Below are 15323 nucleotides of genomic sequence, written 5' to 3'. Positions count from 1 at the left end.
TTACTGAGCTCGTAGCTGAAATCAACCTCGCCCGTTGAAATGAATTTAAATCAATGGAAGCTGAGTCGTGGGTGTGGAGGAGCAAGCCTCAGCAAAAAGGGGAGCGGGGGAGGCTAAAGAAACTGGACCACAGCTAATAGTGTCCAATGGTTAGAAAACAAAGTTGTGTCCATCTCTCGCTATAAAAGCTTTTGCTAGCGAGTAAGGCCAGATGTTGTGAGTCAGCTCTCATAAGCAAGGTCAAGCTGTAGGTGACGAGCCTCAATACTGGCGGGCTAATTTCGAGCAGGTGTGCCTCAAGGTCCGCCCCTCGCCGAGGACCAATTACTAAAAAAACACAGGTGCAGACAAAAGGGAAGGCAGGAACACACTAAAACACAACAGAACCATCCGGATTGTTATAGGCCCAAAGTTCAAAAGCCAGCCTCTGTGGTCTCCTCAGATCCCAAACGTTTACTGAGTGTTGTTAAAAGGAAAGGCGATGTAACACAGTGGTAAAAACGCCCATGTGCCAACTTGTTTGCCATGTGTTGCTGGCATTAAATTCTAAGTTAAGGATTGTTTGCAAAAAAAAAAAATCAGTTTCTCAGTTTGAACATTAAATATCTTGTCTTTGCAGTCTATTCAATTGAATATAAGTTGAAAAGGATTTGCAAATCATTGTATTCTGTTTTTATTTACGATTTACACAACATGCCAACTTCACCGATTTGGGGTTTTGTGAGTATATAGTTATATAGCATAGTTGGTACAGGGGTAGAACTTGCTTTGGTTCACACCTGAAACCAGGGATCTTGGTCTCGAAAAAGTTGATGACCACTGCCGTAGAATCTATTTCGATGAACTACAGCAGTTGTATTACCGGTGGGTAATGTAATTGTGATATACAGCATTCGTGTTGTGTGTGAATGCATGTTTTTTGTTTTTATTAGTAGTGTAAAGCACTTTGTTGCAACTTGTACATAAAAAATGCTATATTAATACAATTTAATTGATTAATATACCTCGTTCAGCAAACTGAAGAGGACTTCAAAAACTTTTTTGGTCTGTTCTGATTGGCGTCTTTCCGTCTTGTTAGACCCAACATGCACAATGAACCGAGGTACAGAAGGTGAGAGTGTTAACAATGTGCATAACTTTGGCTCCCAGGTAGCAGCGAGTAATGGCGTTGAAAAAGCAGATACTCCTCGTTTATTCTCAGTAGGAGGGCTATAGAAGCTAGACTGCTGCTCGTCGTTTTATTGGGATCCTATTAAGGGATTATTTTATTGTAAGACTGTCTGAATAAAGCAAGGTATTTAAAATTGAAGATGAACAATTTGTTATATACAAAGGAGTAAATACAAACAGTAGCAATACTAGAACTGCAGAGAAGTCCGAGCTGTCTGAAGTCTGGTACATCCTCTAAAAATGGTCGCTCTCCACATATGCTTAAGTCATCTTTCTGCTACACCTTGGTGGAGATCAAAGCCGAAATTGTGTTTGTGTTACACACACTCTGTCCACTCTCCCTCGTTTCTAGTACTTCCTCTGGAACATAAATGAGATACTATGTGTGTTTATTTGCAAAGATAGAAACGCAGGGTGCATTCATTGGTATGTCCTTGAACATGACGTACTGCACATGAAGTTAGACTCTATGTACAGTTCACTTTGCCCCAAGGTTAGAAAATATTCTCTTAACAATATCCAATTGTTGGAAAAAAACGTTTTTTACAAAGCAAGTAAGACCTCAATGTTTTTTCCGGCGTAAATCATAAGGTAACTCTTTGCTGTACCATTGTAGGGGAACTCCGGTCATTAACATTAAAATGTGTGGACTTCATGGTATTTACAATCAGTTTATAATCCTTCTGTCTTGTTGCCATTGCTACAATTTAGGGACAAATGATATGGTCCAGCATTGTGTAACTGAGTTGTTTACAGTGTTTGTAGTATTATTTTAAAAAACAGTTTAAAGCCACCCTTTGGACAGAAAGCCAACATGTGAAGCCATGCTTTTATCTTTTCAGTGTGGAACAACAGACTTTCATCTGTATTCACATTGACAGAGACATGACTTTCCTCTTTCCTACGACCTGCTTGTATTTTCTGTTTTACTTCCATTAACCCAACAGGACAAGACACTCTTTTTGTGTTGTAGTGGTTTAGTCTTTCGCAAAGATAGTGTGGGGATTATACACCCTCCGTAACTACACTACATGTATTGTTACTGCACATTACACATCTGCTTTTTGATACGTTAGACAAGAACTAGATTTCCCTTTGTCTTTTGTTTTTCTACTCTACATTTCTCATGTTTCTCTTTCATTTAAGAAAAAGCATGTGTTTTAGTAAACACATACCTAACTTGGAAATCCCAAAATAGTAACCAGTGAGTAACTTGCAATCTGATATTTCATACCAATGCATAAAACAATATTAAATGGTGTGATCCAAACAAGTAGTTAGTATTTAGTATAACATTTAGGTGTTTGTGTGTGTGTTTCCAGACCAGTGCATTGTGACAAGATCCTACCTTTTCCTTCACAAGTTTTGGTTCTTCAGTACCATCTACTACTTTGGTAACTGGGCCTTTATTGGGGTAAGTACAACAAACGTTAAATGTATTTTTTTCTCCAACTTCTACTAACAACAAACCCAGCACACAATTTTAACTCAAATATTAGAATCACTTATCATATCCGTCATGTAAATTATCGTAGTTCCTATACAGTAGATATTTTAACTGTGAGCAATCTATTAACGCATATTAAATAGTATTTTTGTGGAAAATCTAATCGACGGTAATCACTTTTAATTGTATTATTCTTATAGCATAAAGGCTGAAAAAGATGGGTTGTCTTACATCCGGGGTCTAGAGGTTTATATATGCAAACCAGCGGGTGCAAAAAAGAAATGCTACATATTTACAGTCGTGGTCAAAAGTTTACATACACTTGTAAAGAACATAATGTCATGGCTGTTTTGAGTTTCCAATAATTTCTACAACTCTTATTTTTTGTATTAGAGTGATTGGGGCACATACTTGTTGGTCACAAAAAACATTCATGAAGTTTGGTTCTTTTATGAATTTATTTTGGGTCTACTGAAAATGTGACCAAATCTGCTGGGTCAAAAGTATACATACAGAAATGTTAATATTTGGTTACATGTCCCTTGGCAAGTTTCACTGCAATAAGGCACTTTTGGTAGCCATCCACAAGCTTCTGGTTGAATTGTTGACCACTCCTCTTGACAAAATTGGTGCAGTTCAGCTAAATGTGTTGGTTTTCTGACATGGACTTGTTTCTTCAGCATTGTCCACACATTTAAGTCAGGACTTTGGGAAGGCCATTGTAAAACCTTAATTCGAGCCTTATTTAGCCATTCCTTTACCACTTTTGACGTGTGTTTGGGGTCATTGTCAGAATCAGAATCAGAATTGTTTGAGAATGGTTCACAAACTAGGAATTTTTCATGGTGCAATCGTGCAACATAAAACACATATAACACAGAATAGGTAATAAAATGAGCTGTAACTGAGCTATCAGATCTTGTTATTGTTCATGTGTCTGATGGCTGAGGGGAAAAAACTGTTCAGGTGGCGGGAGGTGTGGGTCTGGATGGACCGTAGTCTTCTGTCTGAGGGGAGAGGGGAGAATAGTTTGTGTCCAGGGTGAGAAGAGTCAGCTGTGATCAAGACCCACACGCCTCCTGGTCCTGGAGAAGAACAGGTTCTGGAGGGATGGGAGCTTGCAGCCAATCACCTTCTCAGCAGCACGTACGATGCGCTGCAGTCGATGCTTGTCCCGGACTGTGGCGCCGGGGAACCACACGGTGATGGAGGAGGTGAGGATGGACTCGATGATGGCTGAGTAGAACTACACCAGCATCTCGGTCAGCACCTTAAGTTTCCTCAGCTGCCGCAAGAAGTACATCCTCTGCTGGGCCTTCTTGATGAGGGAGCTGATGGTCGGCTCCCACTTGAGGTCCTGGGTGATGGTGGTGCCCAAGAAACAGAAGGAGTCCACGATGGAGACGGGGGTGGGAGAGTCAATCAGGGTGAGGGGGAATGGTGGAGCTGTGACTTTCCTGAAGTCCATGATCATCTCCACTGTCACTGTGTTGTCCTATTGGAACACCCAACTGCGCCCAAGACCCAACTGCCGTGCTGATGATTTTTGGTTGTCCTGAAGAATTTGGAAGTAATCCTCCTTTTTCATTGTCCCATTTACTCTCTGTAAAGCACCAGTTCCATTGGCAGCAAAACAGGCCCAGAGCATAATACTACCACCACCACCACGCTTGACGGTAGGAGTGGTGTTCCTGGGATTAAAGGCCTCACCTTTTCTCCTCCAAACATATTGCTGGGTATTGTGGCCAAACAGCTCAATTTTTGTTTCATCTGACATCACATGGACAAAGATAAGATCCTCTGGAGGAAAGTTCTGTCGTCAGATGAAACAAAAATTGAGCTGTAGATGGCTTGCTGTATGTTTACTTTTGACCCAGCAGATTTGGTCACATTTTCAGTAGACCCATAACAAATTCATAAAAGAACCAAACTTCATGAATGTTTTTTGTGACCAACAAGTATGTGCTTCAATCACTCTATCACAAAAAATAAGAGTTGTAGAAATTATTGGAAACTCAAGACAGCCATGACATTATGTTCTTTACAAGTGTATGTAAACTTTTGACCACAACTGTATATAGCAGTATTATAAAGTATCATAACAAATTAAACGATACCCTATCCGATACATTTTATGTTGAACTCTGTTTAGTTTTTATACATTTTATAACTAAATTGGTGCTGATTGGTTGGTTGTGCGCACCAAGCATCCATAAATGTGTTGAAATTAGGACTGTCAAAAATAACAAGTTAACTCGTGATTAATCACAAAAAATATTGCATTAATCATATACATATGCAGAATAATCACACCCATTAATTTTGACTACAAGCTTCTTTAACCACGGACGGTTACCTGTAATTTCACTTCAAAATACACCCAGAATGGCCTTTTTGAGCAATGATGCATTTCAGTAAAACACCTTAAAATGTTCCTGTATTACATTTTGACAAAATGACGTATGTGTCCAAGTATCGGACTTTTTTAAAAGTTATTTTAAATTATGCAAGCGAGTAATAACCTGTGATTAATAATCATGATTAATCCAAATTCAAAAGTGTGATTAATCCGATTTAAAAAAAAAAAATTGAATTAGCTGAGATATAAACCCGAAGCAGTAGAAATGTGCAATCCACACATGAGCATACCAACAATATATTGATATTTATAAAAATTATTCAACCGGCAACCCCTGCCATCATGATGCAATGGTTATCAATGCATCATAAGATTGTTCTTTGTGCAGATGATTGCAATATTTAAAGGTGCTGTTTGCAACTTGCTCACAGTTATTAACATCTTTCAAAGCAAACAATATAATAAGAACACCATTGGCTAGCTTGTGTTACCATTAGTGGTTTAACAGAACACATTTGTTTGACAATTGTCTGTATTTTTCACAGTTACTAAGTTTGTCTAGTTAAGTGTTTTACAGGCCCGAAAAAAATGTTTGCAGTTTACGGCGGCCACTTAACCGTTGTCGTTAATATGTACGCGCAGAAAGCGAGTGCACCCATACAAGAGAAGCAACAGAAAATGTGCAGTGTTGTTTTTGTATTGATAGACTATACATTCAATGACAGCTATCACTAGCTATCCAAATCGTGTCAAATTGGTTCTTTATGCTGATGATGAAACCTTTTATCATGCTGCACCATCATGCAGTGTACTTAATGTAGTATTGAGTGAGGAACTAAAAGCTGTGCATGACTGGACAGTATGTAACAGACTTGTCCTTAACATCTCAAAAACAAAAAGTATTGTATTGGGGACTAGGCAAGGGTTATCAAAGTTGGATCTGAGGCTAGGTATTTCAACAGTTCAACAGGTCAGAAGTGCCAAGCTCCTTGGAGTGATGCTCGACTGCACTCTATCCTGGTCAAATCATATCAATGATATAGTTACAAAGATGGGAAGGGCTGTTGGTATTTCCAGGAAATGTCCTGCTTTTGTTGATCCACCTCTTCTTTGTCAGATTGTTAAGAGTTTAGTCTTGTGTCATCTGGACTATTGTTCTACAGTCTGAGCGTCTGCTGCAAGTGGTGAGATCAGTAAGCTCCAGATTGTCCAGAATAGGGCAGCAAGGCTGGTTCTGGGTTGTTCACTAAGAACCACTGTTAACCAAATGCATGCTTCTCTTTCCTGGCTAACAGTGCAGAACAGGTTGTCAGCTAATACTCTAATATTGTTCAAATCAGTAACCGGTAGTAAAACTCCTGCTTTTCTCATGGCCCAAATAGTTTACAGTAGCACTATACATAATCATAATACCAGGGCGTCTAGTGAGGGGCATTTTGTACTCCCTCGTCCCAGGAAGAATGCTTCGCAGAAATCTTTTATTTATAGATCTTTATCGCTCTGGAATAACCTGCCTCAAATTCTCACCGGCATTGAAAGTAAACAAGTTTTTTAAAAGGAAAGTAATATTTTATCTGAGTCTGTAAATTAGTTTGCTTGTTGATGATTTTTGTTTGGTTTTGTATTGTGTAGTTATATTTATATGGTAATTATTATTCTGTGACTGTAAATTGTTTGCTTGTTTTCTTATTGATGCTTTTATTTTTTTCAGTATTGTGTAGTTATAATTATATGCTTTTACTTGTAATTGTATTGAGTTTGTGGACCCCAGGAAGACTAGTGGGTTGTTGTGGCAACCGTCTAATGGGGATCCTTAATAATAATAAAAAAAAATCAAATCGCTATTATTAGTTTACGACACCCAAAGCTAATGTGTGTCAATGTGTTAAATACGTACGTAGTTACGTCCTAGAAGTCGGAAAAGGGCGGGATATACTGTGTAAAATACATTGGAAAGTTGGCACTCTCTAGACATCTGTGTAAATGTTGCAAACAGACCCTTTAACTACCGATATTTGTTGAAGTCAACAGCTAGAGCGCTAATCACTAGCTGGCAGCTTGCACGGCTAATCGCTAGCTTGCAACTTAAACGCTACTAGGTAGCTATCTTAAATGCTATAGTTATCATAATAATGCAGTATAATTATTCATGTTTTTATTTCAAATCTGCAAGGTACATTGCGTTTGGTGGCTACGTCACTGCCATTTATAAACTAATGTTAAGGGGAACTGCACTTTTTTGGGGAATTTTGCCTATCATTCACAATCATTACGAGAGACATGACGACTGATGTCATTTTTTGTTTTGGCATTATTAAATGAATGCTTAAGCCTATTCTGCCTTTAAAGCCCTTAAAAAAAACATCCAAACACCTCCATTGAGGTTTTATATACATGATGTAAGTATGTATGTAATGTAGTAACAGGCACATTTATAATAACATTTAATATTGACATATTTTAATAATTTTAAGCATAGGCGGCGTATTAATTTAGAAAACGCCCCACGACGTTTGCTTTTTTTTAACATCATCACTGTAAACATGATAAAACATCACTTACTGTACAATGTCTGTTGTCATTAGGATGCTGACTGCTAGGATGTTCATATATTCCCATTTAGATGAAAATTGACTTTAATCCTAGCGTCTTTTCGTGTCACTCACCATTTCTCAGTGCTAAATGGCTGTTAAAATGAACCAACTTGTCAGAGTACGCCCTCAGCCATCTCCTTTCCAGGTGAGATGCATGGTTTATGATCTACAATAAACTTCTAGGTAGCAAGGTCGATCATGTCAAAATTGTACACGGGCTTGTGATCACAGCACCGCTATAAATAGTCTGTCTGCGTTAGCACTCATATTAACAATATCACTAATACTTGGTTAACGTTCAAGTCACAAAATGTAAATGGAGTATTTCTGGCGGTTTTTGAATGGTTTTGTTTTGGGGTTTTTGGGCAAAATAGGGGACCTCCCATTGGCTACGCTGTAAGAAGACTTTTATTTTAGTTTTTTTACAAGTTAATGTGCATTAAAAAAAAAAGTATTTCATAATGATTGTGAATGAAAATAAAATAGAAATAAAGTGCAGTTGCCCTTTTATGTATATCTAAAGACATTTAATTTTGTGGAAAATGTACAGGTGGAATATATATTAAAAATAGTCTTGTCAACCAAACTTTTAACGACCCCCCATGCAGTTATTTTGCGGACCCCCTGTTGAAGACCTCTGCTTTAAACGTTCATTAGCGTGTGTTTTTACCTTTCTTGATGCAGGTGTTCCTCATCGGGCTCGTGGTGTCGTGCTGCCGAGGGAAGAAGTCTGTGATTGAAGGCGAGGTGGAGGCCGATGACTCAGACGTCAGCGATGATGAATATGTGCACTGAGGTTCAATATTCTAACACGCACACACACAGCACATCTCGCCATAACTTAAAGGAGGAAGCTTCTAAGTACACTTTGGCGTGTCATTAATTCCTCCTCTGTTTGTTATTGTGCTTCGAAACAATATTACCATAGATTTAAAATTAGCATTTGTCATTTGCCGAGTACTTTCAAGAACAGGGTTTGCTGAAGTTTTTCAACTCAAGACTCAAATGTACACAGTGCATCGCTATCCCGTGGGTATATATTTAAACTCACTTGCACACTTTAGTACATTAAAGGGGAACATTATCACCAGACCTATGTAAGCGTCAATATATACCTTGATGTTGCAGAAAAAAGACCATATATTTTTTTAACCGATTTCCGAACTCTAAATGGGTGAATTTTGGCGAATTAAACGCCTTTCTAATATTCGCTCTCGGTGCGATGACGTCACAATGTGACGTCGCATCAGGAAGCAATCCGCCATTTTCTCAAACACCGAGTCAAATCAGCTCTGTTATTTTCCGTTTTTTTCGACTGTTTTCCGTACCTTGGAGACATCATGCCTCGTCGGTGTGTTGTCGGAGGGTGTAACAACACGAACAGGGACGGATTCAAGTTGCACCAGTGGCCCAAAGATGCGAAAGTGGCAAGAAATTGGACGTTTGTTCCGCACACTTTACCGACGAAAGCTATGCTACGACAGAGATGGCAAGAATGTGTGGATATCCTGCGACACTCAAAGCAGATGCATTTCCAACGATAAAGTCAAAGAAATCTGCCGCCAGACCTCCATTGAATCTGGCGGAGTGTGTGAGCAATTCAGGGACAAAGGACCTCGGTAGCACGGCAAGCAATGGCGGCAGTTTGTTCCCGCAGACGAGCGAGCTAAACCCCCTGGATGTCTTGGCTCACACCGTCCCGAAGATGATCAAGAGAAGAATATCGACCCTAGCTTCCCTGGCCTGCTGACATGAGGGTATGTCTACAGAATATATTAATTGATGAAAATTGGGCTGTCTGCACTCTCAAAGTGCATGTTGTTGCCAAATGTATTTCATATGCTGTAAACCTAGTTCATAGTTGTTAGTTTCCTTTAATGCCAAACAAACACATACCAATCGTTGGTTAGAAGGCGATCGCCGAATTCGTCCTCGCTTTCTCCCGTGTCGCTGGCTGTCGTGTCGTTTTCGTCGGTTTCGCTTGCATACGGTTCAAACCGATATGGCTCAATAGCTTCAGTTTCTTCTTCAATTTCGTTTATGCTACCTGCCTCCACACTACAACCATCCGTTTCAATACATGCGTAATCTGTTGAATCGCTTAAGCCGCTGAAATCCGAGTCTGAATCCGAGCTAATGTCGCTATAGCTTGCTGTTCTTTCCGCCATGTTTGTTTGTGTTGGCTTCACTATGTGACGTCACAGGAAAATGGACGGGTGGTTAAAATCAGGCACTTTGAAGCTTTTTTTAGGGATATTGCGTGATGGGTAAAATTTTGAAAAAAACTTTGAAAAATATAATAAGCCACTGGGAACTGATTTTTAATGGTTTTAACAATTCTGAAATTGTGATAATGTTCCCCTTTAAACATGAATTGATGAATGCTTTAAAAAGAAATAGGGAGGCTGCTACCTTTTAAATAATGCCTCATGCGTTCTAATAACCCTTTCAAAAACCGAATAGTCATGTGACTTTTTCTTTAACTGCTGTAAGAAAAGTGTATTTTTAAAATGTGAATGAAATACTGTACATTGGTATTTAATCGCTCCTCTTTAATGGAAAGTATTATGCATGTCATATTACAACGTGCCCATTTTACGTTTCATATTTCATGAACTTGGTCTCGTAACAGGAGAAGAAAAATCAAGAATATTCCCTAAGTTTATTGCACTGAATGTCTTCATCTTTTTATTATGATTTTATTCCATTCAAAGCAAATAGTGCATCCTTGTAATGTACAAAAAAGGGCAGCCACTCATTGAGTTACTACATAAATTATGATCATGATGGGAAAGTGCCTGATGAATATAAATGCAATGATGGGCACATAAGCTGTTTTCTTTAAGAGAAATGATCCAAATGATGATAATATTGTGTATTTAGCATTAAACGGTACATATATTTAAAGAAATAAATTCTTCTGAAAATATAATTTAAAATGTTTTTGTGTGTTTTATTTAGTTCTTAAAGCTTTGAGGTGTACTTAATGCATTGGCCGGTTTATATATATCCTGTGTGGGCTAAATAATGAAGTGCAGATCCACTTAACGAGGATATGTATGAAAGTGAAAGTGACATCCCTGGATTAGCGCCTATAAACACTCAACACGCTTATAGATTAGCATTAAATGTACTTTCTTTGTTCAGTAAGTGTTTGCAGCGTACGTACCTCGGAACTCATATAGAACCACGCTCGCTCATTAAGACGCCGCCTTCGCTTACTTGCTAATAAACTACAAACAAGTCAGGAGCCAAACAAACAAACAAAAAGGACATGGCCTTCCTGCATCATTTTAAAGGTCAATTCTTAGTGAAACTGAAGGAGTCTGTGGATGTTCTCATTCATCGAGATCATTGCATTCAATCGATGGCAACTGGACTGAAGTTTTGCCTCTCATCCAAGTAGGCTTCATCCGTTCATGCTCATAGACTTAGATTGGTCACATCTAGTCTAGTAGCTGGTACTAAACCCCCAAACCAGGAAGGTGTTCCTGGGCAAGGATGGTTTCGCCCTATTGTAGTGAGAAAAACAACTGTTGAGATGCAAACAAGCAATCCTACTGTCAATGCCAACGACTGTTGTTAAGTGCTGTTGTTGAAATACAAGATCTGACCAATCTAAGTCTAAGACTAGATGTGACCAATCTAAGTCTAAGACTATATGTGACCAATCTAAGTCTAAGACTAGATATGACCAATCTACGGTAAGTCAAAGACTAGATCTGACCAATCTAAGTCAAAGACTAGATCTGACCAATCTAAGTCGAAGACTAGATCTGACCAATCTAAATCTGAGACTAGATGTGACCAATCTAAGTCAAAGACTAGATGTGACCAATCTAAGTCTTAGACTAGATGTGACCAATCTAAGTCTAAAACTAGACGTGACCAATCTAAGTCGACTAGATCTGACCAATCTAAATCAAAGACTAGATCTGACCAATCTAAGTCAAAGACTAGATCTGACCAATATAAGTCAAAGACTAGATCTGACCAATCTAAGTCAAAGACTAGATCTGACTAATCTAAGTCAAAGACTAGATCTGACCAGTCGAAGACTGGGTGTGACCAAGCTAAGTCTAAGACTAGATGTGACCAAGCTAAGTCAAAGACTAGATCTGACCAATTTAAGTCAAAGACTAGATCTGACCAATTTAAGTCAAAAACTAGATCCGACCAAAAGGTCTGAGACTAGATCTGACAAAATCTAAGACTAGATCTGACCAATCTAAGTCAAAGACTAGATGTGACCAATCTAAGTCAAAGACTAGATGTGACCAATCTAAGTCAAAGACTAGATCCGACCAATCTAAGTCAAAGACTAGATTTGACCAATCTAAGTCAAAGACTAGATCTGACCAGTCTAAGTCTAGGTGTGACCAATCTAAGTCTAAGACTAGACGTGACCAATCTAAGTCAAAAACTAGATGTGACCAATCTAAGTCTAAGACTAGGTGTGACCAATCTAAGTCTAAGACTAGATCTGACCAATCTAAATCTGAGACTAGATGTGACCAATCTGGGTCTAAGACTAGATGTGACCAATCTAAATCAAAGACTAGATGTGACCAATCTAAATCAAAGACTAGATGTGACCAATCTAAATCAAAGACTAGATCTGACCAATCTAAGTCAAAGACTAGATCTGACCAGTCAAAGACTAGATGTGACCAAGCTAAGTCTAAGACTAGATGTGACCAAGCTAAGTCAGAGACTAGATCTGACCAATTTAAGTCAAAGACTAGATATGACCAATTTAAGTCAAAAACTAGATCCGACCAAAAGGTCTGAGACTAGATATGACAAAATCTAAGACTAGATCTGACCAATCTAAGTCTAAGACTAGGTGTGACCAGTCTAAGTCTTAGACTAGATGTGACCAGTCTAAGTCTAAATCAGACCAATTTAAGTCTAAGACTAGATCTGACCAGTCTAAGACTAGGTGTGACCAACAACCTTAGACTAAATACTGCTTTTGTGAGTACTTTGTATTGATACCCACATTTGTAGTATGACCCAAAACTAATGTAAAGTATCCAAAAATGTTGCTTAGTGCACCCCGTAGCTGAGATAGGCTCCAGCACCCCCCGCGATCCCAAGAGAGACAAGCGGTAGAAAATGGATGTATGGCATTTTAACATACATGTAGATCAGGGGTGTCAAACTTATTTTAGCTCAGGGGCCGCATGGAGGAAAATATGTGGACTATTAAAATCATGGCATTAAAACTAAAACATAAAGACAACTTCAGATTGTTTTTTTTGTCTTACTTTGGCCGAAAATAGAACAATCACATAAACAAAACACAGAAAAAAAATACCGGCAGCGGTAAAGTTTAGATCCATGAAGGAAAGAAGAAAGTGAATTAATGTTTATAAGTTAATAAATTTACATATGCATACATTATTTTATTTTTTTAATGAATTAAGTAACGTTTATAACAACCTTTTTCCAAAACACAATATAGAATGTGAGATATAACAGGATAATGCATACATTTATCATTTGTTTTCAAAACGCTTACAAAAAAGTGGCACCTCAAACATGTATTGTAGGACCCCCTTTTTATGACTTGATGGGGTCCCAGCGCCAACACTGATGGGGTATTGGTGCGTGCAAAACAGCAGCAGGCGGCTGTGGCCTGCGGGCCGGTTGTAATACTAATCAAATATCATCCCGGGGGCCATAGATACACGGGTTTTGACTTTGACACATAACCATGTTACAACAGAAAGTTATGCTACTAACAGTAAATTAGCAAGAAGATGAATATTAGTATTGACAACATAATTCAACGGGAAATCACGCAATGTTACTGCATACGTCAGCAGCCAAATTAAGTAACCTGTTTTAAATGCTTCTATCATCATTTATATACTAAACAATGATGGGTGTCGACGTTAATGCATTAACGAATATGATTATTACAAACAAATATTGCGTTATCATATAGGAGCGAGCATCAAGTGGCAACTACTGGCTGAATGTGAATTCATTTTGGTTACTGTAGAACACTGGACATCTGTATGCAATCACAACGAGCTGAGGTTGCGTTGTCATCTGAAAAAGGTAAACAAACTTGTTTGTTTAAACAACTGTTTAAACTAAAGAGTAAATGCAGATTTAAATGGCACACTACGTTGTTTATGAGTGTGTTTACTACATGATCAGTAAGTAACTGTACCTTAATTGCAAGATTACTGCAAAAACTTACAAAAAAGGTTTTGAGCTAATCAATGACTCATGTTCAGTAAAATTAGGGATGTCCGGTAATGGCTTTTTGCCCATATCCGATATTCCGATATTGTCCAACTCTTTAATTACCGATACCGATATCAACCGATACCGATATATACAGTCGTGGAATTAACACATTATTATGCCTAATTTAAACAACCAGGTATGGTGAAGATAAGGTACTTTAAAAAAAAAAAAAATAAGATAAATAAATTAAAAACATTTTCTTGAATAAAAAAAGAAAGTAAAACAATATAAAAACAGTTACATAGAAACTAGTAATTAATGAAAATGAGTCAAATTAACTGTTAAAGGTTAGTACTATTAGTGGACCAGCAGCACGCACAATCATGTGTGCTTACGGACTGTATTGATATATATTGATATATAATGTAGGAACCAGAATATTAATAACAGAAAGAAACAACCCTTTTGTGTGAATGAGTGTAAATGGGGGAGGGAGGTTTTTTGGGTTGGTGCACTAATTGTAAGTGTATCTTGTGTTTGTTATGTTGATTTAATAAAAAAAAAATTAAAAAATAAAAACGATACCGATAATTAAAAAAACGATACCGATAATTTCCGATATTACATTTTAACGCATTTATCGTCCGATAATATCGGCAGGCCGTTATTATCGGACATCTCTAAGTAAAACATTTAAAAAATGTACTGTATGATATTATGACTACCAAAGTGCATTTGTGTCCAACTATTGGGGTATTTTCTGAACCTCATTTTATCTATGCAAACAATCAAAAACATGTGATTACCGTATTTTTCGGACTATAAGTCGCAGTTTTTTTCATAGTTTGGCCGGGCTCCAGTGTGACTTATATATGTTTTTTTCCTTCTTTATAATGCATTTTCGGCAGGTGCGACTTACACTCCGAAAAATACGGTAATCAGATTAATCATAGTTCAAGGGTGTGATTAATCTGGTTTAAAAATGATCACTAGACAGCCCTACAAAAGTTAAAGTACCACCGATAGTCACGCACACACGAGGTGTGGTGAAATTACCCTCTGCATTTGACCCATCCCCTTGTTCCACCCCCTGGGAGGTGAGGGGAGCAGTGAGCAGCAGCGCTGGCCACGCTCGGGAATCATCTGGTGATACAAATAATATATCTTAATACATATCGTTATCGCAGGAGGTGGCAATATAGATGTTAGGCTAATAGGAAGTAGACAAAAAGTTTAACAAAATGAATGCAATTATATATTAATATAATATAATTGACCTTTCACTTCAGCTGCCTTGGCCATCCTGTGTTGTATCCTACATGCTAAATGGAAAAAAAAGCAGTTGTTTTTTTTGTTAGAAAATAAGTTGAAAACGCTGACAATTTGATCTCTGACCTCAGCTATGTTGGCGTGGGATATCCCTTCAAATGTGTTGAAAATGATCTTTAACCAACTAATTCTACTTATTGTGACATTAGTAAGAAGCTTCAAAGTCAAATGAAAAGTTATCTGGCTAAAAGAGTGAATGAGAAAACAAAACTCAGCACAA

At 38.0% G+C, this 15323-nt stretch overlaps 1 protein-coding gene across 1 annotated transcript in view; it reads left to right on the top strand.

Moving 5' to 3' along the window:
- The window catches only part of lmbrd1 (LMBR1 domain containing 1), a 91872-nt gene extending 80954 nt beyond the window's left edge, over positions 1-10918 (top strand). Inside the window, exons 15-16 of the mRNA XM_061958828.1 lie at positions 2493-2584; positions 8255-10918. Coding sequence (XP_061814812.1) covers positions 2493-2584; positions 8255-8365 — 203 coding nt within the window. The 3' untranslated portion in view covers positions 8366-10918. The remainder of the gene's footprint in view (positions 1-2492; positions 2585-8254) is intronic.
- Positions 10919-15323: the final 4405 nt, after the last annotated feature.

This window comes from Nerophis lumbriciformis, linkage group LG02 (genome assembly GCF_033978685.3).
Source record: "Nerophis lumbriciformis linkage group LG02, RoL_Nlum_v2.1, whole genome shotgun sequence".
In the NCBI taxonomy this organism is placed as follows: Eukaryota; Metazoa; Chordata; class Actinopteri; order Syngnathiformes; family Syngnathidae; genus Nerophis; species Nerophis lumbriciformis.
This window is presented reverse-complemented; position numbering and strand designations above follow the sequence as displayed.